Here is a 25,086-nt window from a genome sequence, read left to right as displayed (position 1 = left end):
TGAGAATGCATTTTACCTCTCTCTTTGCCTTAAGAAATAGCTGGTGTGTGAGGGTCAGTAGTGTGTAAGAATCCCAGGCAAAGCATTCCCCTATCAATATTATTCTTTGGTGACATGCAGCTGTGCCCTCTCCTCTACAGCAAACACCCTTGCTCTGTCCTTATCTCAAGTTCTTACCTGAAAACTTCTCATCCCATCTCTCAAAAACTTAATGTCTTCTTCTGGCACCTTGGCCCAGCCTGCCACATGGCTATTGTCCACTCAGGAAGGGACGGTCCACCACACAGCCTGAGATCATGAGGAAACTGTGAAGAGAACACTTGATAACATGAGTGCACTGATGTGTGGCAGGATTGTTGCAATTTTAAAGGCTGAATTTAGGTTAACTTTTACATGAATGATATATTTTTGGAGTTAATATTATCATTTTTTTACCTTCTCTTTTTACTCTTCCTTCTCTTCTTCCTCCACCTCCTCCTCCATGTGCATACTGTTTTTCACTCCAGTGTAAGTGTGTGTGTGTGTGTGTGTGTGTGTGTGTGTGTGTGTGTGTGTGTGTGTGTGTGAGAGAGAGAGAGAGAGAGAGAGTGAAATTCTATGTCATCAACACCCAAAATGAGGCGCTGTAAGTCAGCCTATGGTCCTAAGCATATCAGGCTCCCACTGTTACTATTCCCCAAGGCCACAGAGAAGGTTAACCGTGTTTTCCTGGGTGGTGTTTTTCCGTTCAGGGTGCAGCAGCCGTGTGAAACTATCAGGAGCACCACCCTGCATCTCTGTTTGTCTGTATCTCTGTGTCCCTGTCTTCCTAACAGGCTCCCACTGTGCCTATTTCCCAAGCCCACAGAGAAGAGTAACTGGGTTGTCTTGGGTGTTTTCTCCTATAAGGCACAGAAGCCATGCAAAACTACCGCCAGGCTCAGGAAACCGCCCATGGAAACCCCGACAACCTCTGCGAGAGGCTTTTGAAATAGATGGAGCAAGCCTGTGAGGAGTTTGACAATATGGACCTTAACTTCATCATCTGCCAACTTGACGCAGCCTTTCACGTAACTTTTCCCTATCCTTTACAATACTCAGCTGTTGCACTCTTCCACATGAAGCATTTACAATCTGTCCTAAATCATCTTCCTAAGTCCCTGTCACCACACTCAAATTCTTCCCTTCCTGTGCTGTCTTCTGTGCCTTCATTTCATAGTCACTGCTGTTCAGAACTTGCTAACAGCTGCTTCCTTCCAGCCTTCTGCAGTGCCCGAGGCTTTCTGCTCAAGCTCATTCCTCTGCTATTTAACTTCCTAATGCCTGAGTTAACCAAAATCATCACTTTTTTCCATCCCTTTCCCTGGTAAACTCTGAAATACTTGTCCTTCCTTATTTCTGCATTTTGTCCTGACTGCCATTTGCTTCACTCAGTCCTCTCTAAGTCACTGCCATCACACTCATTCTTCTTTAATTCCTATCTTCTATGCCTTAATTTCATAGTCACTGCTGTTCTGAACTTGCTGATAGCTGCCTCCCTCCAGCCACACACACACACACACACACACACACACACACACACACACACACACACACACCTTCCTCCTCCCTACCAATTTAACAGAGGCAGGAAATAACATAGAAGCTGCCAATGATTTTTTTTGTTATTATTAATCAACATCTTTTAGTAAGGAAGAGCTTCACTTTCTCCAGTGCTCCTGTCACCTTTTTCCTCCCCTCAGAACACTTCAGAAATATGTCAGGGGCAAGAAATAGTTAGGAACCTGCCAGCATCAGAAATATGTCACGGGCAAGAAATAGTAGGAACCTGCCAGCATCAGAAATATGTCAGGGGCAAGAAATAGTAGGAACCTGCCAGCATCAGAAATATGTCACGGGCAAGAAATAGTAGGAACCTGCCAGCATCAGAAATATGTCGGGGGCAAGAAATAGTTAGGAACCTGCCAGCATTTTTTAGTTGGTATAAATGACATCTATTGGTGAGGAAGAGCTGTGATTTTGCCACTCCTTCCCTTCTTTCCTCCTTCTCTCCTGTTCCTTCTTTCCTCCTTTCCCTCTGCCCCTTCTCCCCTCCCTCCTCCCAGACCCTCCAGGAATTATTCAACAAAGGCCAGAAATAGTTAGGAAGCTGGCCGCAGTGTTTTTAGTTGCTGTAAATGACATCTTTTGGTGAGGCAGAGCTGTGCCTTTGCTGTTACTCATACTCCTTTTTCCTCCTCTAGACCCTCCAGGAATTTAATGAAGGCAAAAAATAGCAAAGAGGCTGCCAGTATTTAGTTCATATTAAGTGACATCTTTAGTGAGGAAGAACTTTGATTGATTTCCTTTTTCCTCCCCTCAGATTCCTCCAGTAGGCTGAGAAGAAGCTCCAGAGCCTGGCCCCGGAGATGGAGGGGCAGCGGCGGGCCAGGAAGCCCTCCGGCTCTGAGACGTGTGGCGCCACAACCAACAACTCCGCGTGCAGGGCGGGCTTAGAGAAAGGCTTTACACAGACCCTAGATAATGCTCCTGGTCTTGTTCCTCTTCTTCTTCTTCCTCTTTACCTTAGTCATGCTGCGTTATGAATCATGTTAATTAATATATCCTCTTCTTCTTTACCTTAGTCATGCTGCGTTATGAATCATGTTAATTAATATATCCTTTTCTTCTTTACCTTAGTCATGCTGCGTTATGAATCATCTTAATTAATATATCCTTTTCTTCTTTACCTTAGTCATGCTGCGTTATGAATCATGTTAATTAATATATCCTTTTCTTCTTTACCTTAGTCATGCTGCGTTATGAATCATGTTAATTAATATATCCTCTTCTTCTTTACCTTAGTCATGCTGCGTTATGAATCATGTTAATATCAGACATGGGGTAATCGTAATCAATTACAATCGATTACAGTTTTTCAAGTAATCTTAATCGATTACCCTCTTATTTTTTTAAGTAATCATAATCATAATCGAATACATTATAAAAGTACAACTGTAATCGTGATTACTTTTGTGATTACATTATCAAAGTTTAGTTAATGGTTTCTCATACAGCAAGTGTGTACTCTAAATATCTATAGTAATTCAACCAATTAAATATTCAGCATGGTACATGTGTGAAATTTGCAAGTTCACCTTTCAGTCCTTCCTGTGATCATGATTGTAACCACGATTAATACATCATGTAATCGTAATAGTACTTGATTACACTTAATTTTATTGTAATTGTAATCGTAATCGTGAAAATATGAAGTAATCACAATCGTAGTCGATTACATAATATAAGTAGTCGCCCCATGTCTGGTTAATATACAGTAAAATCTTGCCAACTTCTCTTCTCTCCTCCTTCCCCTCCTCCCTTCCCCTCTCCCCTCCCTCCCCCAACACATTCCCTACACATTTCTCCTCCTCCCCAGCCTGAGCACCTCACCACAGAGCTGTCCAAGATGCCTCACGTCCAAGAAGTCCCAGGTTTACAAGTGGAAGGGCCTGCTCAAGGAACTCCGCTGCTCTCTCCTGGACGGAAGGAACCAGGAGATGGAGAGGAGGTGAGGGAATAATGTAGGCTCCAGTATTTTAATTTTTCAGCTTATTCAGAGAGTTGGCAGTTTTGAGGTTTTGTGGTGTCAGGCATGTCTTCCCTTATCACTAATTCCTCCTCCTCCTGGCCCTTGTCACTTGCCTGTTACAGTGTGGAGAGGGAGGGAATACATGAGGGAGGCATTGAAAGGGAGAATTAAGATGTGATGTGGGAATGCCGTCAATTCCATTCTTTTCTTCATAATTGTAATTGTTTTCAGTGTTGTTTTAATGCATATGTAGTGCAGCGATTAGGCCTGATGGGCAAGCCTCCCATAACCCACTCAGCCAGCGGGGTACCTCTTTGGCCGACTGGTAAGGCAGTGGCTCCCCCGTCGCGCTGGTCACAGGTTCAATCCCGGGCAGCCGACAAAACCCTCTCCTTGTCTTGATTAATGTCTCGTATGTTTCAATACACGCAGAGGACGTGTGGGACCGGGTGTAGTAGAAAAGAGAGAAAAATCTCAGCCTTAAACATATAACAGGGAGGCTGGACGAGGCGGCAGAACTATAGTGCTAGAAGGCAGGGAACCTATCAGGGAGGCAGGGAAACACAGTTTTCTTATTTTTAGTATACGAATACTAATTCAACTTTACTTCTTCCATGGAATGAGATGAAGAAGAAGAAGAAAAAGAAGAGGAAGAAGACTTAGGAACAAAGGTAAAAAATACCACAATTTCTTTTTTATTCATTTTTTCTCCACTTATTCTCTTTCTTTTATTCCATCTTTTCATCATTATTTCTTCCTTCTCCTCCTCTTTCAAGTTTTCTTTCTCTGCTCCCTTCCTTCCCTCCTCTCTCCTCCTCCTGTCCACTCTACAGGTTCTTGGTGACTCATTGTTGTCAAAATACGTCTGTTAGTGTTATTAAAACCCGTCCCTGGGCTGGGGCTAGAGTCTGTTGAGCTGCCCTGGCCTCTACTGGAAGGTCTGGGCACACTAGAGGGCTTGCAAGGGGCTGTTTGGGGGCTGAAAACATGTCGCATTGGCCCAGTAAATGTGGGGTCTGTTTAGGGAATTACTGTGTGTGTGTGTGTGTGTGTGTGTGTGTGTGTGTGTGTGTGTTAAGGCCTCAGGGGCGGCTGGGGGAGTGATTCGGCCAGTGTCCTTTTCTTTATTTCCTTTTCTTAATATTCTTGTTTTATTTCTGTTTTTTTTTCCTTAACTTTTTTATTTGTTACTTTCCTTGTTTTATTTCCCTAACCTGTTATTTTCCTCTTTACTTTTGTTTTTCTCTTTCCTTGATATTTCTTGTCATTATTTCATGTCTTTTTGCCGCTGGTTTTCCCCCTTTTCCTCCACTTCTCCATTTTATCTCCTCCTCCCTAGTTCTTCTCCTCCCTTTCACCTCCCTCCTAAGGTCGGAAGCATTTGCCCCGCACATCAGCTGTTCCCAAAGGCCAAAAAGGAGGGCAGGGAGGGTCATAAGAAGTGTTCTTTTAGCTTCACGGTGCAGAGGAAGATAGATTATGACCTCCTCCTCCTCCTCCATCTCTCCTCCTTTCTCATATCTTCTTCCCTTCCTTCATTCTTCTTCTCTTCCTTCCTCACCTCCCTTCCCTTCTTCTCTTCTCTTCTACCCCTCCCTTTCCCTTGCCTCCTTCCTCTCCCTCCCTCCTCCTCTTCCTTCCTTTCCCTTCTCTCTATCCCTCTTCCTCCTTCTTGGGTTAATGATAATAACAATGGTAATAATAATAGTAATATATATTTGTAATTTATTTTTATTGAGCATTCCTACATTATTTTATTATTACAGGAGGAACACACACACACACACACACACACACACACACACACACACACACACACACACCAGGATAAATGGGAGAGAAATAGGGGAGAAAAGTGACAACTGTAGCAAGAAGTGGAGAGATTGAGTGCTAGTGAAAGGGAATGAGGAGATAAATAAACTGTAATGAATGGGAACGTGGAAGGGAGAGCAGAAGTGAACAGTGCAGGAATATAGATGAGTTTAGGGCGGCCAGATCCACAGGGAGGTGAGGTCAGGAAGAGAGCAGTGAAGGGCAGAGTTATGAAGGGAAGAAGTGTGAGCATGGAGGCCAAGAGGGGATCAAGAAACAGCTTTAGCCAAGTACTGTACATGACACGCAGCAGAGCAAGGGGGAATACGTGCAGTGGAAAGGTGTTATACAAGAGGTGTGTGTGGTGTGTCAGGACGAGGCAGAATGAAGCGTGTATGAGCAGTTTGGTGTGGGTGTGGCAGCAAAAGGAGTGGAGTGTGCTGCGCCGATACGGTTTGGACACGTGATGAGAATGGGTTTGTGAAGAGAGTGTATGAGGGAAGGCTTGAGGGAGGGACTGTCAGGGAAAGTGAGAAGAAGAGAAGGAGGAGGAGAAGACTGCATGAGTATATAAGTGAAGATTTAAGGAGATAGAAGAAGAGGAATTGAAGAGCGAGAGTGCCAGAACAGGGACAGATGGAGGCACTTCTGAGATTGAGATACACACACACACACACACACACACACACACACACACACACACACACACACACACACACAGACACACACAAACACACACAAACACACACACTGACTGACTGACTGACTAACTACCGAGGAAATGTAGTAGTAGTAGAAAGAGAAAAAGAATAAAGAGAAGGAAGAGAAAGAGACAGAAGGCTGTGCTCTCTCTCTCTCTCTCTCTCTCTCTCTCTCTCTCTCTCTCTCTCTCTCTCTCTCTCTCTCTCTCTCTCTCTCTCTCTCTCTCTCTCTCTCTCTCAGGATCCACAGGATGACCCCCACAGTATGTTGAGAACCCCCACAGAGACATGCCTCCACAGACACATATATTGGTCCCCCCCCCCCCTCTTTCTCTCTATAGAGCTAATTCTTTCTCATTATTTTTATTATTTCTCTTCCTATCAGAACCCCAACAAAAGATGAAGATGAAAGAGAAGAAGAAGGAGGAAGTGAAGAAGAGAAGTTTGTCTTTCAATAATAATAATAAAATATATGTTGAAAGAAATCAGTTTAAATTCTGTCCATATAACACACACACACACACACACACACACACACACACACACATATACCCTCTCCTCCTCTTCCTTTTCTTCTTCTTCTGCTTCTTCTTTCTGCAATACATTAAAACATATTACTATCCAAATCTAGAAGAGGAGGAGGAAGAAGAGGGAAGGAGAGAGAGAAAACAGAGTGGACCAAGGGAGATAGAGTGAGGGAGGAGAGAGAAGAGAGAGAGAAGTAAAGAGTGGTAGAGAGAAAGAGGAGGAGGGAAGGAAAGAGAAGGGAAAAGGTGGATAAAGAAGGGAATGGAAGAGAGAGTGGGAGGGAGAGGGAGAAGGAGGAGAGGAGGGAGGGAAGGAAAGAGAAGCGATTCTAACATTAGGAGAGATTTGGAGGAGGAGGTATAAATCCTGGAGGGGAGAGGAGAGGAAGAGGAGGAATGGATGAAGAATGTAATGAAGGAAGAGAGGAGAGGGAAAGGGAGGAAGAAAGGAAGAGAGAGGGAGGAAGAATGAGAGAGAGGAGGAGGAGGAGAAGGAAGAGAGAGGATGAAAAAAAACTAATATAAATCAAAACAAACCTTCTATTCCTTCTATTATCTCCTTCTACTAATCACCAAGGCTATTATACTGATGGTAGATGTAGACAACCTCTCCCTGACTTTGCTCCAGGGAGGCAAGGAGCAGTGTGAGGGCAGTAAAGAAAGTAACCTTGCCCAGGGTCAGGCACCACAGGGACTCAAACCACAAGAAAAGACTGCAAAACATAGAGAGGATAATGTGTTTTGCTTCTTACTGTCTGACAACAACAATATCTATAGCCACTGAGAACTGAAGAAATGTTTTGAGAGATCTAACTAATACATGTCCAATATATAGTTCTGGAAATGAGGCAGCTTTCTATATTATGTGCTGACAACACTACCTGCACAGAACACACCAGCAGGACATGAGGGATAACTTTCACCAGTCCTGCCCCTTAACCCCTTGTCTGTGGACTTCTTACAAGAAGACCTCACCAAGCTACAGCAATGGAACAATAAGTGTCTGCTACAATTCACTGAAAAAAAATGTAAAGTCCTGCACCTTGGGAGGGGATATCCAGCACACCAATACCACATGGGAAACACTCCACTATCACCACAGAGGCAGAGAAAGACCTGGGACTGTATGTTACCAGGCTACCAGTGAAGGCCAAATCCGTGCCAATTGCAGTGGTCGGATTAAAGACCCCCACACTCACCTTGAAGCAGAGCGCCGGCCAGTAGCGGCTGTGGGTATGGATGACGTCATTGATGGTCTGCACGGCACTCTTGTTGGGCACCAGCTGAGGCTCAAGGGGGAGACAGCGGATCCCCCAGCAAGGCCTTGGCACACAGCGTCATGCAGCAGCTGATGGTGGTGAGGTTGAAGCCGCCCTCCAGTGCCAGAACCATGCGACCCTCGGCCAGGCCAGACAGAAGGGCCATCATATGTCCAAAGCAATCGGGACTCTCGCAGCAACCTGGGAGTATGGGTGAGGCTGTTACTTTAGGTATGAGATGCATGAAGGGAGGAATAAGGGAGGAGGAAGAGAAAGGGAGTCCTTTAATATGGAATGCAATGGTTAGGGTGTGTTACTTTAGGTATGAGATGCATGAAGGGAGGAATGGGGGTGAGGAAGAGGAAGGGAGTTCTTCACTATGGAATGCAATGGTCTGAGATGACAATACACCAGGATACAATATAAGGAGACTACAAAATGCTTCATTGCATACACATGGCAGCCCCTGAAGATGTGTTATTAAGGCAGATAAAAATAAATAAATAAATAAATAAATAAAAAAAAGCAAAAAGAACAATAGAGAAATTTTGGATAAGAAATAACACTAAAGGAATAAAGAGAGGAAAACAAGAAGCCCAAACAGTGAAGAAGTGCACCAGGGAGTGCTGTTATGAAGCCAAAACTCCCGACCATGAACTGAAAATATAATTATGGAGGGAGAACTGAACTGAACTGAACTGATAGTGACAGAAAAAGAGAAAGAGGCAGCAGCAGGTAGTCATACAGATAGTGACACCATCCACCAACCTCCAAGTGGGTCCCCGCACCAACATCAAGGCTGGCAGTGACCAGGACCAGCTGTGGGTTGAACTGGTAGGCCACGGGCAGCACCACCTGAGTGAGAGCCTCTGCGTCACCCATGCCACTCTGAAACAACACAAGAAAAACACTGTGGCTTTAGTAAACACGACTTCTTCCTCCTGAACTGTGGCTGGGAGGAAGGACACTGGACGATGAAATACTAGAGCTGAGGACCATAACTGATTCTTGCATTGGGAACTTGGATAGCAGGGTGAACCTTCATGTGCTGGACAGGGCTGTGTGGATCTAGACATTGATCACTGGGAATCATAACAGGAAAAGAAAAAAGTGTCAGGTAATTGTGAATGAATGAAAACGCAATGCTTCGGCACCAGTGTAGGGAGAAAAATACTCAGAGGACTTAGTACTCGAGGGTTAATTTTCTGATTTGTAGCTGGGAGGAAAGACACAGGATGGCGAAATAGCTGAATCAAGGGTTTCTCTCTCTCTCTCTCTCTCTCTCTCTCTCTCTCTCTCTCTCTCTCTCTCTCTCTCTCTCTCTCTCTCTCTCTCTCTCCCTGCCAGCCTAGTTTCCTTTTTATCATTCCTTCTTTCCCTAAATTTCCTTGGACTCTTCCCTTCTTTCTCCATTTAATTATTCCTTTTTCTCCTGCTCCTTCCTACCATCTTTCCAGGCCTCCTTTCTTCCTTCCTTCCTTTCTTTCTTTCCAAGTGAGGGCTGGAGCACTATTTCAAGTTGGTTAGCATGTGTTTGAATAGGAATTTAGAACAATCAAGACACCTGAAACTGATCTCTCTTTTGGCCACTTAGGCAATTATGGATGAGTAAAATATTGTGCCAAAATTGTTCCTGGTCCATGTAATGTGTCTATGTATTTTTTGGGGGGGAGAAAGGACGGACTCTATCTACTTTACCTCCCTTTAATACAACCTTGGTGATGCTGTTGTTATGTTCACTTATTCTGTTTGTCTCACAGTAAGCAAACTGCATTGCATTTCTTTCCTCTCCCTCTTCCTTCTTTCCCTTTTCCTGAATGGTTCCTGTCTCTTGAGGGAAACAACCTCTCTCGAAATAGCTGTTCATTTATTTGGGAAAAAAACAAACTCTGGGCACCTGGCTCATAGTTGTCATCATATGATTTACCTTAAAAGATGCAGCATTGAAAGACTCCATCTGACATCTTCACTACCAGGTCAATGAACACAGTACAGATAAACTTATCAATTCATGAAAGGTAATACAGCAAATGTCAGGAGATACCTGGGAGTACCTACCTATCACACTATCTATCACACTATCTATCTATCTATCTAGGCATAGTATTTGGACATGAAGAGCTCTCAGGTCAAAGGCAGGTCCGGTGAGGGTCAGAGAGTAGGACATGAAGCAAGCGACCAGTGAGCACCATTCTCAAGCTGCAACAATGTCTGTGTAAAAGTAATTCCAAAAAAGGGGCAAGGGAAACTTGGTCCCATGGAGGTGCAGCACACTTGTTAACCCCTTGGCTGCAGATTTCCAGCAAGAAGACTGACCTCACCAAGCTACAGGAGTGGAACGAAAATGTCTGCTACAATTCAATGAAGAAAAATGTAAAGTCCTGCACCCTGGGAGGGGATATCCAGTACACCAATACCACATGGGAAACACTCCACTATCCACCACAGAGGCAGAGAAAGTCCTGGGAGTGTATTTTACCAGGCTACCAGTGAAGGGATATCCAGCACACCAATACCACATGGGAAACACTCCACTATCCACCACAGAGGCAGAGAAAGTCCTGGGAGTGTATTTTACCAGGCTACCAGTGAAGGGATATCCAGCACACTAATACCACATGGGAAACACTCCACTATCCACCACAGAGGCAGAGAAAGTCCTGGGAGTGTATGTTACCAGGTTACCAGTGAAGGGATATCCAGCACACTAATACCACATGGGAAACACTCCACTATCCACCACAGAGGCAGAGAAAGACATGGGAGTGTATGTAACCAGGCTAACAGTGAAAGCCAAATCCGTGCCAGTCACAGCGGACGGGCTAATATGTGAAATGTTCAACAAATCAATAGGACACAGAGTCAAAGGAATGCAGTGATATGTAAAAAGACCCACTCTGTTTATGAAAATTAAGTAGATTGAACATTCTAACACAGGGAAAACAAGAAAATTTTGACCTCTCCCTCCCTACTGGAAAGATTCTACGAGCAAACCATTTTGTGACCATTACTCAACATCTGGAAGGGTAAAATGTGACCAGGTGCAAAAAATATCGAACATGCACAAGAGAAAGGAAACTAGAACATAGTTATCTACGTGAAAGGTAGAAAAAGTCTCTGCCTCTACTACACACCTAGGTCGGAACTGTCAATCGCCTCCGCCCTTCACATCAACTATTTCCAGAGGCCAAAAACGAGACCAGGTGGGTTCTGATGCGTGTTGTTTAGGTTCACGGTACAGAGGAAGGGTCAAACCACCACCAGGACCATAAAACTACTCCTGGAAATGCCCACAACTCCTGTGAACGCCTCAATCATTAACCCGTGTGCGTCGGGTGACGGGAATTCCCGCTCGGGCGGAAAGCGTCGGGTGGCGGGAGTTCCCGCCATCCGACGCGCACGGCTTGGCCAAAAATAGCACCTCTTCCCAACATCATATCTATGCCGTGCTGCAACGTAGACACTTCAAATTTATTTCATCGTGGAGAGGAAGGATTGGCGATGAAAAAACAATATAAATCATTATGTTTTCGTTTGAAATTGCCACACGGGGCATTGATGAAAGACACCTATTTTACAAAGTCTATCAACACCGCCCGCGCGGTGCGAGGACGACAATAGTCCTCTAGCCCGACGCTTATGGGTTAAATAGGTGACCTTGGGCGTGGAAATGTTTGAGCATATGACCCCTAGACTGGTAGAGGGTGACCAGGGGCAAAAAAATACTGAACATGCACAGGAGTATAGAAACAAGAACATTTTTATCTACCTGAAAGGTAGAACAACAGTCTCTGCATCTACTAAACACCTATAGGTCAGAATTGTCAGAAGATTCCACCCCTTCACATCAACTATTTCCTGAGGCCAAAAAGGAGACCAGTCAGGTACTGATGTGTGTTTTTTTAGGCTCACACTACAGAGGAAGGGTCAAACCACCACCAGGGCCATAAAACCACTCCTGGAAATGACCACAACTATCATGAACGCCTTGTCAAACAGGTGACCTTGGGCGCGGAAATGTTTAAGAATGTGACCCCTACACTGGTAGAGGGTGACCAGGGGTAAAATAAATACACTGATCAGGCACAAGAGGAAAGAAACAAGAACATTTTCATCATCTACTTCAAAGGTAAAATAACAAAGTGTCTGCATCTACTACACACCTACACTGGCCCTGTATTCTCAAACCTTTGGGCACCCAAGTACACATATTTAACAGGGCTTCCATAGGGCATTACTAGGGGCAGTGTACTGTACCTGGTGGTGGTGTGGCCCTTCTTCTGTACCATGAATGTGAAAAAATCTTCATGAAAACCCAATTAACCCCCTGACTGAGGATTTCCTACCAGAAGACCTCACCAAGCTACAGGAGTGGAACAAAAGGTGGCTGCTACAATTCAATGAAGAAAAATGTAAAGTCCTACACCTTGGGAGGGAATATCCAGCACATCAGCACCACATGGGAAACCAGGCTACCAGTGAAGGCCAAATCCGTGCCAATCGCAGCGGACAGGCTAGTCTTTTTCGGCCTTTGGAAACAGTTGACGTGGTGGGAGGTGGAAGCGTTGAGAATACCGACACTGGTGGAGACTAAAAGCTGACCTAGTGCTAAAAAAATCTAGCGTTGACACAGGCACACACACTAAAAAAGGTCCTGCTCACCACCATCCTTTCCCCTGAGAAGAGGAGACAGAATGACCCACTTTGGCGAGACTCATGCATTTGGGAGTTCGTAAGTTATGTCTTCACGCATGCGACAAAAAGTCAATTCCTGCTATACTTTTATTGGTGCAGAGAAGAGCAATAAAAAAAAAAATGTCCTCGGAACACTGATTTATGTGATGTTTCATTGATTTAGGTATTTATTGACCGGTTTCTTTCATTTTATTTATTCATTTGTGTATGTTTGTGTGTGTGTGTGTGTGTGTGTGTGTGTGTGTGTGTGTGTGTGTGTGTGTCGTCAGCAGAGATATGGCCCTCACCTTGTTGCAGGTAATGTTAATGTTGTAGCCTTGGCCAGGTCCCGTCCCCACTCGTCGTAGTTTGCGTCCTCAGAGGATGGGAAGAAGAGGCCGTGGTCGTGGCAGTGGAGGGACACGTACAGCACCCTCGGGTCGGCCACAAACACATGCTGGATGCCGCTGCAGGGGTGCACATCCCAGACCACCACCAGCACCCTGCAGGCCACAGAGATGGGTGTAGAATGCACACACACACACACACACACACACACACACACACACACACACACACACACACACGTGTAGGTGAAATGTGAAAAAAGTTTAGCTTCCCAAACAGAAGCATTGAGCTATGGAATAGACTGGAGGAGGAGGTGGTTTGTGCAAGAAACATTCATGATTTTAAGGAAAAGTTGGATAAGAGAGGATATGGAGACGGGACAGCGTGAGCGTAGCTCTTTTCCCGTACGTCACAACTAGGTATATACAACTAGGTAAATACACACAGACCGGACCACACGAGCGTAAAGCCCAGGTCCTGTAAACTACAACTAGGTAAATACAACTAGGTAAATACACACACACAATCACACCACACACCCACATGCACACACACACACACACACACACACACACACACACACATAACAATAAATCAAGGTGGACGGAAGAAACTAGTGTTTGCAATATATATAAGCGACATGACAGAAGGGGTGACAAGCTATATGAATATGTTTGCTGATGATGCTAAAATAATGAAGAGGGTGGCTAATGAAGAAGATTGTGTAGCCCTGAGCCAAGATCTCGACAGAATAAACAAATGGTCACGAAAATGTGAAATGACATTCAGTACAGAGAAGTGTAGTGTGATGGAGCTTGGTAAGAGCAGTAGACGAATATCGGGGAACTACTCTCTCAGTAATGAAAGAATCATGAAAAAAACAGAGGAAAAAGATCTGGGAGTGACAATAACAAACAGGTTATCCTTTGGAAAGCATATAAATCGGATAACTGGGGAAACATACAATCTTCTTAGAAACATAGAAGTAGCATTTACATATTTAGAGGAAGAAATGGTGAAGAAACTAATAACATCAATGATATGTCCAAGACTGGAATATGCAGCATTAGTGTGGTCACCTAGATTGAAGAAAAAAATTATAAAGTTGGAAAGAATACAAAAAGCAGCGACTAAATTACCGGAAACTCTGAGAGAACACACTTATGAAGAAAGACTGGAGAAATTGGGACTAACAACACTGGAGAGCAGAAGAGAGTGCGGGGACATAATAGCATTGTACAGGATACAAGTGGGTTTGGACAGGGAAGACCTAGTGGTACGTGACAGAAGTGTGACAGGAGGCAATGGTAAGAAATTGAAGAAGAGCGACTGTAGGAGAGACATCAAGAAATACAGTTTTCCATACAGAAGCATAACAACATGGAACGGACTTGACGAGGAGACTGTGTGTGCAAAAACGATTCATGACTTCAAAGCCAAACTGGATAATAAGCATTATGGAAAAGGGACAGCACGGGCCTAGTACAGCTCTTTTCCTGTATTTCACAACTAGGTAAATACACACACACACACACACACACACACACACATATACACACTCACACACACACACACACACACACACACACACACACACACACACACACACACACACACACACACACACACACACACACACACACACACACACACACACACACAGGACAATAAAGGGAGAGAGAAGGAGGAAAATGATAAAAGGAGATGAGAGATTTTTGATAAAAGAAGGAGATGGGATAAAGGAAAGAAGGACTATAAATAGATGATTCCAGATAGATAAAGGAAGGAGATGGGAGAGAGGGAATGAAGAATAGAGAGATAGATAAGACCAAAGAGATTACAGATAAAAGAGGGAAGGAGAGATGGAAGAGAAGGAGGAATAAGAGAGACAGGTGATGCCAAACAGATTCAGGATAAAGGAAGGAGAGGAAGAGAAATAGGTGATGTGAAGGAAATATTTGACAAAGGAGTGATAATGATGATAATAAAAGGCAGAGTTAATGTGGTGCCAGGGCCAAGTAGCGCCCACCTTGGCATCCCAGCCTGTTGGCGGCGACGACCACGTTGTTGTAGAAGCAGAAGCCGTGGGGGCGGTCCAAATCGGCGTGGTGGCCGGGGGACGGATGATGCCCGTGCCGGCCCTGGCTCAGCCTGCAAACACCTCGTCCACGACCTTCAAGGAAAGAGATTGTATCATTCCTACATTGTTTTCCTCCTCTTTCATTACTATCAATTCCAAATGCATTCCTGAGGGTAGTGTATTACGACTAGAAAAAGAGTACATATAAGTGTGTATAGAAAGTATAGAATGCAGAATGAAAAAAATATTACAGGCTTTTACTATAATTTTTTTCCTTCTCCTTCTCCTCCTCCTCATCCTCTTCTTCCTCCAATTTGAATGCAGCATTATTTTCTATTACAGGCTTTTACTATAACTTTCTCTTCTCCTTTTCCTTCCTCCTCCTCCTCCTCCAATCTAAAGACCCAACCATGAGCAGAGACTAGAGGAGTGACTCAATGACATTCCTTTTCATCTCCTGTCTCACACACCTCCTCCTCCTCCACCTCCTTTCTCCACCATCGTGAACACAACATTACTCTCTCCTACATGCACTTATGGTACTTCTTTCTCCCCCTCATACCTGCAGCAGTGAGCCAGCCGAGAGCAGGGCACAGGCATTGGTGGCGGGGTGGAGGTAGACAGACTTGTAGTTCTCCTGAATGGTCTACAGCTCCTCCTCCCCCTGGGCCTGGAGGCTGAACATGAAGGCCACGTGTTCCTGGCTGTGTGTGAGCTCCACCTCCTCCCCCTGGGCCTGGAGGCTGAACATGAAGGCCACGTGTTCCTGGCTGTGTGTGAGCTCCACCTCCTCCCCCTGGGCCACCGAGGCTGTGCAAGGATGGATAGAAGGAGGGAGAAAAGGGTTAGACTAAGATTAGACTCTTTCTTTATTAATATCTCTTTGGCATCATCTATAAATCTCTCTATTTCTCATTTACTCTCTCCCATCTCTCCTTCCTTTATCCAGAATCTGTTTTGCATATATATATATATATATATATATATATATATATATATATATATATATATATATATATATATATATATATATATATATATCTCTCTCTCTCTCTCTCTCTCTCTCTCTCCTTCCTCAATCCTAATTCCAACAATGAGAACAACTTCTTTGCCTCAACTCAACCCAACTGATCCTACTGGCTGACACTGCATCAAGTTTATAAAGCAGGTCCAAGGAATAGAGAGAGCTGCATACCCTCTATGCTTTGCTATGGGTGGCTATACAGGTGTTAGTCAGTGCAGGTGTGAAGGGAGACTCATACTAAGCAAGGCGAACAAGGAGCAGTAAACAACTGAACAGTGAACGACGGAGCAGTGACATAAACATGAACACACACATCATACAGACAGTGCCTCCACCACCCACCTGCAGCCGCTGGCCTCGCCCCAGCACCCCGGCACGCCCCAGCATCTCCCACACCCGCTGGATGCGCTCTGGCCGCTCTGGATGTTCCCTGTGTGTGGGGGGGGAGAGGGTGAATTAGTGTGTCCCTCTGTGTGTTGTGGTGTGAGGGAAACTTGTCTGGTAAAACAGGTTGCTCTAGTACGAGGGTAGAAAGCTGCCTCAAGGGGTTCTGTGTGGTCAAAGTTATGGTGGTTAAGTGTTGGTTAGATAAGTGAGGAAAGCTTTGTCTTCTAGCTCTGGTAAAGAGTATTAAAGCTGCCTGAATGGGTGACATATGTAACAAGGAATTGGGTGAAAATAAATAAATGTTATGCAGAAAGTTGGAAAGTTTGGTTTAGTCGGCACAACATCTGTGGTCATATGCCAGAGAGAGACAGAAGGGAAGGAATTATAGGAGAAGGGAACAGATCCCAGGAGACGGGACACAACCCCCGATTAATACCTGGTACCCATTCACTGCTGGCTGGACAGGGGCGTGGGGTATCGGAAAAGCCTCCCAAATTTTTCCACTCTGCCCAGGAATCGAACCCGGGCTCTCTCGGTTGTGAGCCGAGAGTGCTAACCACTGTACCACGAAGTCCTCTATAAATGGTATGTGTGAGGGAAACTCTGAGTCTTTTTGAGGTAAAAGCTCTGGTAAAAAGATGCCATGTGCTGCCTCAGTGGGTTTGGTGTGGACAAGAAATTCGGTCCAAGTAGATATATATGTGAGGGAAACTTGGTCTTCTTGAGGTAAAAACTCTGGCAGGTACCAAGAGCTGCCTCGGGTACATCAGAGTACTTAGACTATCTTCATTAAGTTTTGTCTGTGAATGAAAAAACACCTTAGTGTGTAGTGCACTTACCCTTCCGTAAGGCTGCGTGTTGCTCCACCTGCTCGTCACACACCAGACACAGCCTCGGAGACTCACTCAGCACCACGGCCTCTGAAGACAAGGCACAGAGCTCCTCAGTGACTCCTGTTTGCTGTGACTGAGCTTCCTATGAAAGGTGTACATCCCTCCCTCTTCCTTCTCCTCCTCCTCCTCAGCCATTATTATTGGTCCACTGCAGTACAAAGGCATTTCCTAATGTTCCCAACCTCTTTCACATCTCCTTCACTCCCTCCCATCCCTTAACTCTCCTTTCCCCTCCTTCCTTTCCCTTTCTTTGCCTCCCTCTCCCTTCCTCCCTGCTTCCTTTTCTTTCCCTCTCAACCCCCCTCTTTCTCTCCCTCTTCCTCTTTGCCTTCCCTTTCCTTTCCTTCCCTCCCTCTCTTCCATTTTTTCCTTTCTCCTCTTCCTTCCCTCTCCCTCTCCCTCTTTCTCCCCCTCCCTCCTCCCCTTCCTTCCCTTCCTCCCTACATACCTTCCCTCCTCAGCTGCAGCAGTTTTTCACCAATCCTCTCCCTGAGCTGCTGGTCTGTGGTGTGAGGAGCTGCATGGTGTCTCTGGTCTGGAGGCGTAGGGGCCAGACACTCACCAGGCCTTGGAAGGAGAGGCTCGGGGTGAAGGTGCTGGGGTCAGCCTCGCCCCACACCTCCTGCTGGCATAAGGACCCTGGTACTGGAAGCAGCGCCAGTGTGCCCGCTGGACGTACACCAGGCTCAGCAGTGTCTCCTGGAGGCTGGGGAGGACAGGGAAGGGAAAGGAAGGTCAATGTTGAGAAAAAGAGCAGGTTAACTATAGGAAAAAGACATTGTTTCTGAGATCCAAGAAAGGCCATCAAGGAAAAATAAAACAATGCAATAGGCCTAAACAGCTTCCTCTTAATGAGCAGACATGGATAGGGAAAATAAAATAGACAGCAACAGTAAAGTAAGGAGAATAATAATAATAAAAAAGAGGGACAAAAACAATATTAAAACAAAACAGTTCAATAAATCCTGCATCAGAGATAAGGCAGACAGAGAGATAGATAAATGGATATAGAGAGACTGATATAGATAGATAGATAAAGACAGATATAAGCAGAGATAGATAGATAGGCACAGAGATGGACAGATTGATACAGAAAGATATAGACAGACAGACAGCTATCAGGCACCTTGGTGATGGCTGCAGGGGGGTCCAGCAGGGGGGCAGTGGTGGCCCAGCAAGGCACTGAGGGTGTGGGCGGCACTCTTGGCCTGCACGGCAGGCAGCTCCCACCCTGCACACACAACAGGGATTGCTTATTACCATTACTATTATTATTATTATTATTATTATTATTATTATTATTATTATTATTATTATTATTGTTATTACTATTATTATTATTATCAATATTACTATCACCCTGCTATATAATAATAATTGTCTGAGCTATTTTTTAGATTTCTGTGCAATATTTTTTTTTCAAGTTTTCAGTGGTCATTTTTTTTTTCCCAATTGAATTCTATAGGGAGGTAGAATGCATACCAGTGTGTGGATGTGTGGTGCTCAGTTCCTGCCACAATGTTTGGGTGAGGTCAGACTGGTCACCTCCAGCACCAGCACCACCTTGCCCCACGCCAGGGCCATCAGCTGGGAGGTGAGGTGTGTGTACAGTAGGGTGGAGTGAAAAAGGGGGTATTTGCACTTTTTTTCATAATGAGATATCCTATAGTAAAAATTTTATGATAAATTCTCTAAAAAGTTATATGTTAAAATTTCAGGTGATTAAGTTAATATCTTCAGGTGCCCCAACGAAATTTAATATTTTGAAATTATGCTAAAATGGTATCTGCTTATAAATGTTATAGGTGACAATTATCAGTCCTTATCCAATTTCAATAGTGAAGAATAAGCACTATTTACTTCCAAATTATAAATGTTAAAAAGGCAATTGCATTAAGTAATATCTATAGGTGCCCCAACGCTAATCAAAATAGATATATGTTGGTCATAATATTCTTTATTTGTATGGGTGCCAAGGCATTCTCATCAACAAACCAAACTTAGGTAAAAGTTTCTGCAACGTCATATTGCACTTTAAAGTTGCATACAGACGTTTTGTTTCATGTACAGCTCTCAGTTTGTTCTGTTTACTATTTGATCAGTATCAACAGAGCAATCCAGAACCCACCACGAGGAGGTGGCTGTACCTCGGGTTCCACCCAAGCCCAGCCCAACCACCCATCCATGTGAACTTGGTCAATTTCAGGATTTCATTTTACACACAGAATTCTGCTTTAGATTCAAAGGTAGGCATCTTTTTGCATGATTCAATTCTTGCACGAATTAATCCATCTCTATTTTTTATCCCACAAACTGATGATGAAGCTTTTGTCACGAGCTTTACAACTCTTTCTACTGCTTGAGTGTGACACGGCAAATTTGCAAATACTTTCTTCTGCTTTGACTCAATCAAGTCATCTATGTCTTTGTCAGAGAGGTTGTAGGTTAAGGGAGGTTCTGTGATATTCATATCATGCCAGTTAATTATGTCAGTGTAGTCTTTGGCATCAAAATTCAGCACAGGAATTTTGAAGATTCTAATGGATTGACCCTTGCGTTGTTCTCTGGCCCTTTTAGTCCTCCTCCAAGCAAGTTCTCTTATGTGGCTTCTGTCATCATTCATCATCCCCAATAAAACATTTTCCGGGTGAGCAAAAAATGCATTGCGCTGAATAACTGGATACACAATTTCCCTTATATCAGCCTTAAGTGACCGCGAAAGTTCAATAGTCTTAAACACATTTTGTGATCCATGCTCACAGCCAGAATGAGTTTTAATTGTAAACCACATAGGAGCATACACTTTCATCACATACTGAACAATAGTTTTCATAGACTCTGATGGCAATTTGGTTGATACATACAATCTCAAAATGCGGTTTGCTGTCGTAAGCCAACGAGAATGAGCCAACTTTCCAGGATTTCGTAAGGCTAAATCTTTAGAGCAATCTCCACTTGACACTGCATGGTGGATGTCGTACAGATATTTTTGGTCAGTACTTAGCACATTTCGGTCTACAGTTGGCAAATCAGATGGAATTTTTTCAAATTCCACTACACTGAGCTTTTCACAACCTCTAGTTTTTTCCCATTTCTCCAACAAACCCTCTAGGTCCTCCTGTTTTGCCATCTAGATTTTCAATGAGATGTCGAAGAGGTAGCTCATTGGCGCAATTGGCAAATAAACCAGTGAAATGGTTTGCCTAGTTTAGTCTCTAATAGTCTAATAACACCACCCTTTTGCCCTGTGTTGACAGCTGTACCATCACAACCTAAAGCCTTGATTTCATCTTTCTTCATTTGTGCTGTCTCAATGAACTGTGCTATGCAATCAGAAATTTCCCTTGCTGAGCCACTCTTAACTGCTAAATGTCCCATGTACTTTGATCCTGGCTCTTCTACTAATGAAATATGCTCTTCCTGGATTCTCTTTCGATAATACTTATTCCCTTCTTGTTCTTGGATTAGTGTGGTGTCCTTTCTACCATCAAAATAAATGCTAAGCAGAGGCTTTTCAGAACTGGCACTTTGCTGAAGAGACTTTCGTTGCTTTAGTCTTTCTCTTCGAACTTTAGATCGATCTATTACATAAGAGGAGTCTGCCTCAGAAGTGCTTGCAATATCGTGCAAAACAGAACTAGCTATAATGGCTGCAGCACGATCGGAAACACTAGTACGATCACAAGCAGATGCCAAAGCGGGAAGATGTAAATTTTTCCGTGAGTGTTTCTGTGAAGGAGATGGAGTTCTTTTTCTTCGCTTAAGGGATTTTGGAATTGTGAATTCCTGGTCTTCTTTAATATTTCCTTCATTTTCTGAAGACGAGGATCCATGCACTATACTAGGCTCTTCTGTCATATTTGTACTCCGCTGACGTTCATAAAAACGGTCCAGCCTGCTTTTCCTTTCAATTGCAAGTTTGTTTCTTTTTGTAGTTACAACATCAATTGAGCTCATGACCATTTTCCTATCAGTACGTTGATCAGTTAAGAATGTCTGTTCTTCTTTAGGCACTTTTCTTTCTTTCAAACAAAGACAGTCAGTGAAACACTTGCATTTACAGCAAGAAGCGTCAAATAATGTCTTCCTTGCATGATCTCTGAATTGGTCACACTTACGTTTGTATGAAGGCACATCTTTTCTACATTTCATTGGTTTCAGAATGCATCGGTACTTCTTATGATAATCTAGTATCATTTTCTTAATGCGATCATGAGAAACACATGGGATTGAGGCTTTTTTCCACAGAGACTCTATTTTCTTACTTACAATATTTGCAATGTCATTGACTGCAGGATCTTTCTTAGTAAGCTGTTGCATCTGGTGTCTCTCATATAGGTAACACTTCATCATATCTTCATAAGTGGGAAGCATTCTACCACTTAAATCACTAAAGCTGCCAAATATGGGACAGTCTATCATTTTCCGGGTTGCTGCCATTGTAGTGATCTAGCCTGAAACAAAGTAACGAAATACTGTAAATAATAAAAAAAAGAAAATAAACCAATAATTGACAATTCTAAATATTGCTTTAAAGTAGAGCGAATGCAGCACACTCCTCCCTCACTGAGTGTTTCTGTGTCACTGATGGGAATACAACAACTAGCAACTGCTAACTAAGACGTATCGTAGCCTACCATACGAGTTATATTTCCTGAATAATACCTGTTGGTAAATTTTCGCAGAAAACTGGTTTATATGAGTATGTAAGGTGTATCTATGATATTTATGCCATTATACAAGATTTAACTGTGGGCACTGTGAAAACTATAAGGGAAGTATGTAGAGAAATAAAAAAAAACATTCAATACAGTTTTATGCTCTTTGGGGCACCTAAGAAAATTGTTTAAATTCAAAATGCTTTTAACACAGATAATGGCTATTGACATATCAAACAAAAATCACTATTGCATATGGAATTTCGAAAATTTTGTTTTTCACTCCACCCTAGTGTACAGGCCTGGCCACACCTCCAGCACCAGCACCACCTTGCCCCGCGCCAGGGCCATCAGGTGGGAGGTGAGGTGTGTGTACAGGCCTGGCCACACCTCCAGCACCAGCACCACCTTGCCCCGCGCCAGGGCCATCAGCTGGGAGGTGAGGTGTGTGTACAGGCCTGGCCACACCTCCAGCACCAGCACCACCTTGCCCCGCGCCAGGGCCATCAGCTGGGAGGTGAGGTGTGTGTACAGGCCTGGCCACACCTCCATCACCAGCACCACCTTGCCCCACACCAGGCCCATCAGCTGCGAGGTGAGGTGTGCGTACAGGCCTGGCCACACCTCCATCTCACCCTGAAACACCAGACAGTGAAATAAAGTATAATAAATATACTGTATTATTATTAATATTATTATTATTATTACTATTATTATTATTATTATTATTATTATTATTATTATTATTATTATTATTATTATTATTATTATTATTATTACTATTGTGTTTGGCTTCCCTGTTAAGAGTGGTTCACAATAGGAAGTTTGTGATATAGTTGAGTAAAATAAAATATATATACCATCTTTTATTATTATTATTATTATTATTATTATTATTATTACTATTATTATTATTATTATCATCGTTATTATGAGGTTTGACTTCCCTGCTGGAGTGATTCACACCGGCAAGTGTCTGGATGAGGAGACAGAGCTGAGAACATCCATGAATTTATAAAAGTAAGTACAGTTGTTTGAAAGCAGATATGGAGGCAGGTCAACACAAGCTTAGTTAAAATCCTCTATACTATGACTAAATAAATGCATACAAAAAAACAGACAAGCAAGCAGAGGCACACACACACACACACACACACACACACACACACACACACACACACACACACACACACACACACACACAGATACATTGTGACTTAGAATGACCTTGAAAATAGAGAAAATTGAGCTCAAGCGAAAAATATTCATGAATTAATGCTAAACTTGATAAACTGAAATTTGGAGACAGGACCATACCAGTGTAAACCATCCTGTATATCACTAGGTAAATACACACACACACACACACACATACAACCTCCACCCTAACGGACATACACAAGAGCCCACAAGTGTAGCTCAATTCCTATATATCACAACTATAGTCTGTTCACTTAATTCTGACCCAAGCTGACAATATAAACCTAAGCGTGGTCATAAGCACAGTGCAGATTAGCAGAAAGTGCTGCGTGAGATAAACACAAACAGAGGTTAAAAAAACTTGGAAGCCACAGCAGCAGCCAGTCAGCACTCAGCTTGCAAACACACTTAGGTTTATGTTGTCAGCTTGGGTCTGACTTAAGTGAACAGACTTTAGTAAGGCTTTAGGCCAAGAGAGAGAGACTGAGAGAGCAGGACTTGCCTTTTCATCCCCCACTGCCGAGTCATAACCAGCAGACACAACACTATAACTAACTCAGGACCAACCTAGAAGAGAAAATAGTTGTGCTTAGGGTTCAAACGGCACACCAGGTTCAGTCTAGCCTCCTCCGATCATATGCTGAGGTTTGTGCATAGGTATGTGTGTGTGTGTGTGTGTGTGTGTGTGTGTGTGTGTGTGTGTGTGTGTGTGTGTGTGTGTGTGTGTGTGTGTGTGTGTGTGTGTGTGTGCTCTGAGGGACAGTAGAGTGCTTGCAGCTATGAAAGGTTGGCAGGACAAAAAAAGACCATCCATTGCATTTTCTCAGACCAATTCACAACCATTCAACTCTGAGGTCGGTAATATAAGACATTTTCGCTTCTCACATCAACTAGGTATTTCTAAAGGTCAAAGAGGGGACCAGTCGGGTTCTAAGGAGTGTTTCCTTAAGTTCAAGTGTCATGCCCCAAGATTTTGATTTTATCTTTCCTACGACTCAATAATCCCACACGTCCTCTGCGTGTATTGAAACACAAGGGAAATTAATCACGACAAGGAAAGGGTATTCACTGGCTGCCTGGGATTGAACCCGCGACCAGCGTGACGGGAGAGCCACTCTTTACTGAGTCAGCCAAAGAGGTACCTCACTGGCCAAGTGGGTTACGGGAGGCTCCCTCATCAGGCCTAGTCACCGCACTACACAAGGAACAGAAGAAGGGCCAAACTACCACCAGGGTCATAAAACTACTCCAGGAAATGCCCACAACTCCTACGAAAGCCTTGTCAAATATGTGAACATGGGCGGCGAAATGTCTAGTACTACGGCCCTGAGACTCAGGTTATAAACATTATGAGTAAATAGAAAAAGAATAAATAAATATATTAAAAAATCATCAGACATGCTAAGAGTTGCTCCTGTAAAAGTGTGCAGAACTGAGTGGCAAGAAGAGTGTCACTTTCAGAGAGAGAGTGTCGTGATACTTCCCTCCTGAAAGTGTTCAAGTCATAGGCAGGAGGAAATAAACACAAAGGTCTTGAGGCTGTTCCAGAGGAGGAGATGAAAGAATGGAGATGCCAGAAACTCTTGCATAAGAGATTTGGATAGCACGAAGCCATGTGGTGAAGGGACTGAGGAAGCTGCATTGGTTGGACATGGTGTATGGTAGCATCAGACAGCCTGGCAGCAGCATGCAACTCAGCACCTGACCTCAGAGGCTACACATCAACACACACAACTGGCTCTGACCTCAGGACATCCCAGGACAGCCTCATAGCCAGCCCACACTATCACCAACTCAGGGCTTAACTGTAGAGGGCAAAGCTTGCTGAGATAATAAATATTACACTAATGACTTCAGATTGGATATCAATATCACCTAATGCCCATACAGGTATGTATGGTGGCCAGGGTTCCTGTGTCAGTGCGCAGCCTTACAGAGTCACACACAAACACAACAATTACTTACACTAATGA

The 25,086-nt window shown here is 43.7% G+C and overlaps 1 protein-coding gene across 1 annotated transcript; it reads right to left on the bottom strand.

Moving 5' to 3' along the window:
• Positions 1–6,433: 6,433 nt before the first annotated feature.
• LOC126991037 (uncharacterized) lies at positions 6,434–22,543 on the bottom strand. Its single transcript, XM_050849728.1, has 11 exons — positions 22,469–22,543; positions 18,382–18,486; positions 17,704–17,851; positions 17,202–17,282; positions 16,318–16,405; positions 15,514–15,761; positions 14,901–15,044; positions 12,832–13,026; positions 8,618–8,737; positions 7,790–8,050; positions 6,434–6,657 (listed from the first exon to the last, which is right to left on the bottom strand). Exons 1-8 carry the CDS (start codon positions 22,541–22,543, stop codon positions 12,848–12,850), a joined length of 1,068 nt encoding a protein of 355 aa, XP_050705685.1. The 3' UTR covers positions 6,434–6,657; positions 7,790–8,050; positions 8,618–8,737; positions 12,832–12,847.
• Positions 22,544–25,086: the final 2,543 nt, after the last annotated feature.

Source organism: Eriocheir sinensis, unplaced genomic scaffold (assembly GCF_024679095.1).
Source record: "Eriocheir sinensis breed Jianghai 21 unplaced genomic scaffold, ASM2467909v1 Scaffold230, whole genome shotgun sequence".
Taxonomy (NCBI): Eukaryota; Metazoa; Arthropoda; class Malacostraca; order Decapoda; family Varunidae; genus Eriocheir; species Eriocheir sinensis.
This window is presented reverse-complemented; position numbering and strand designations above follow the sequence as displayed.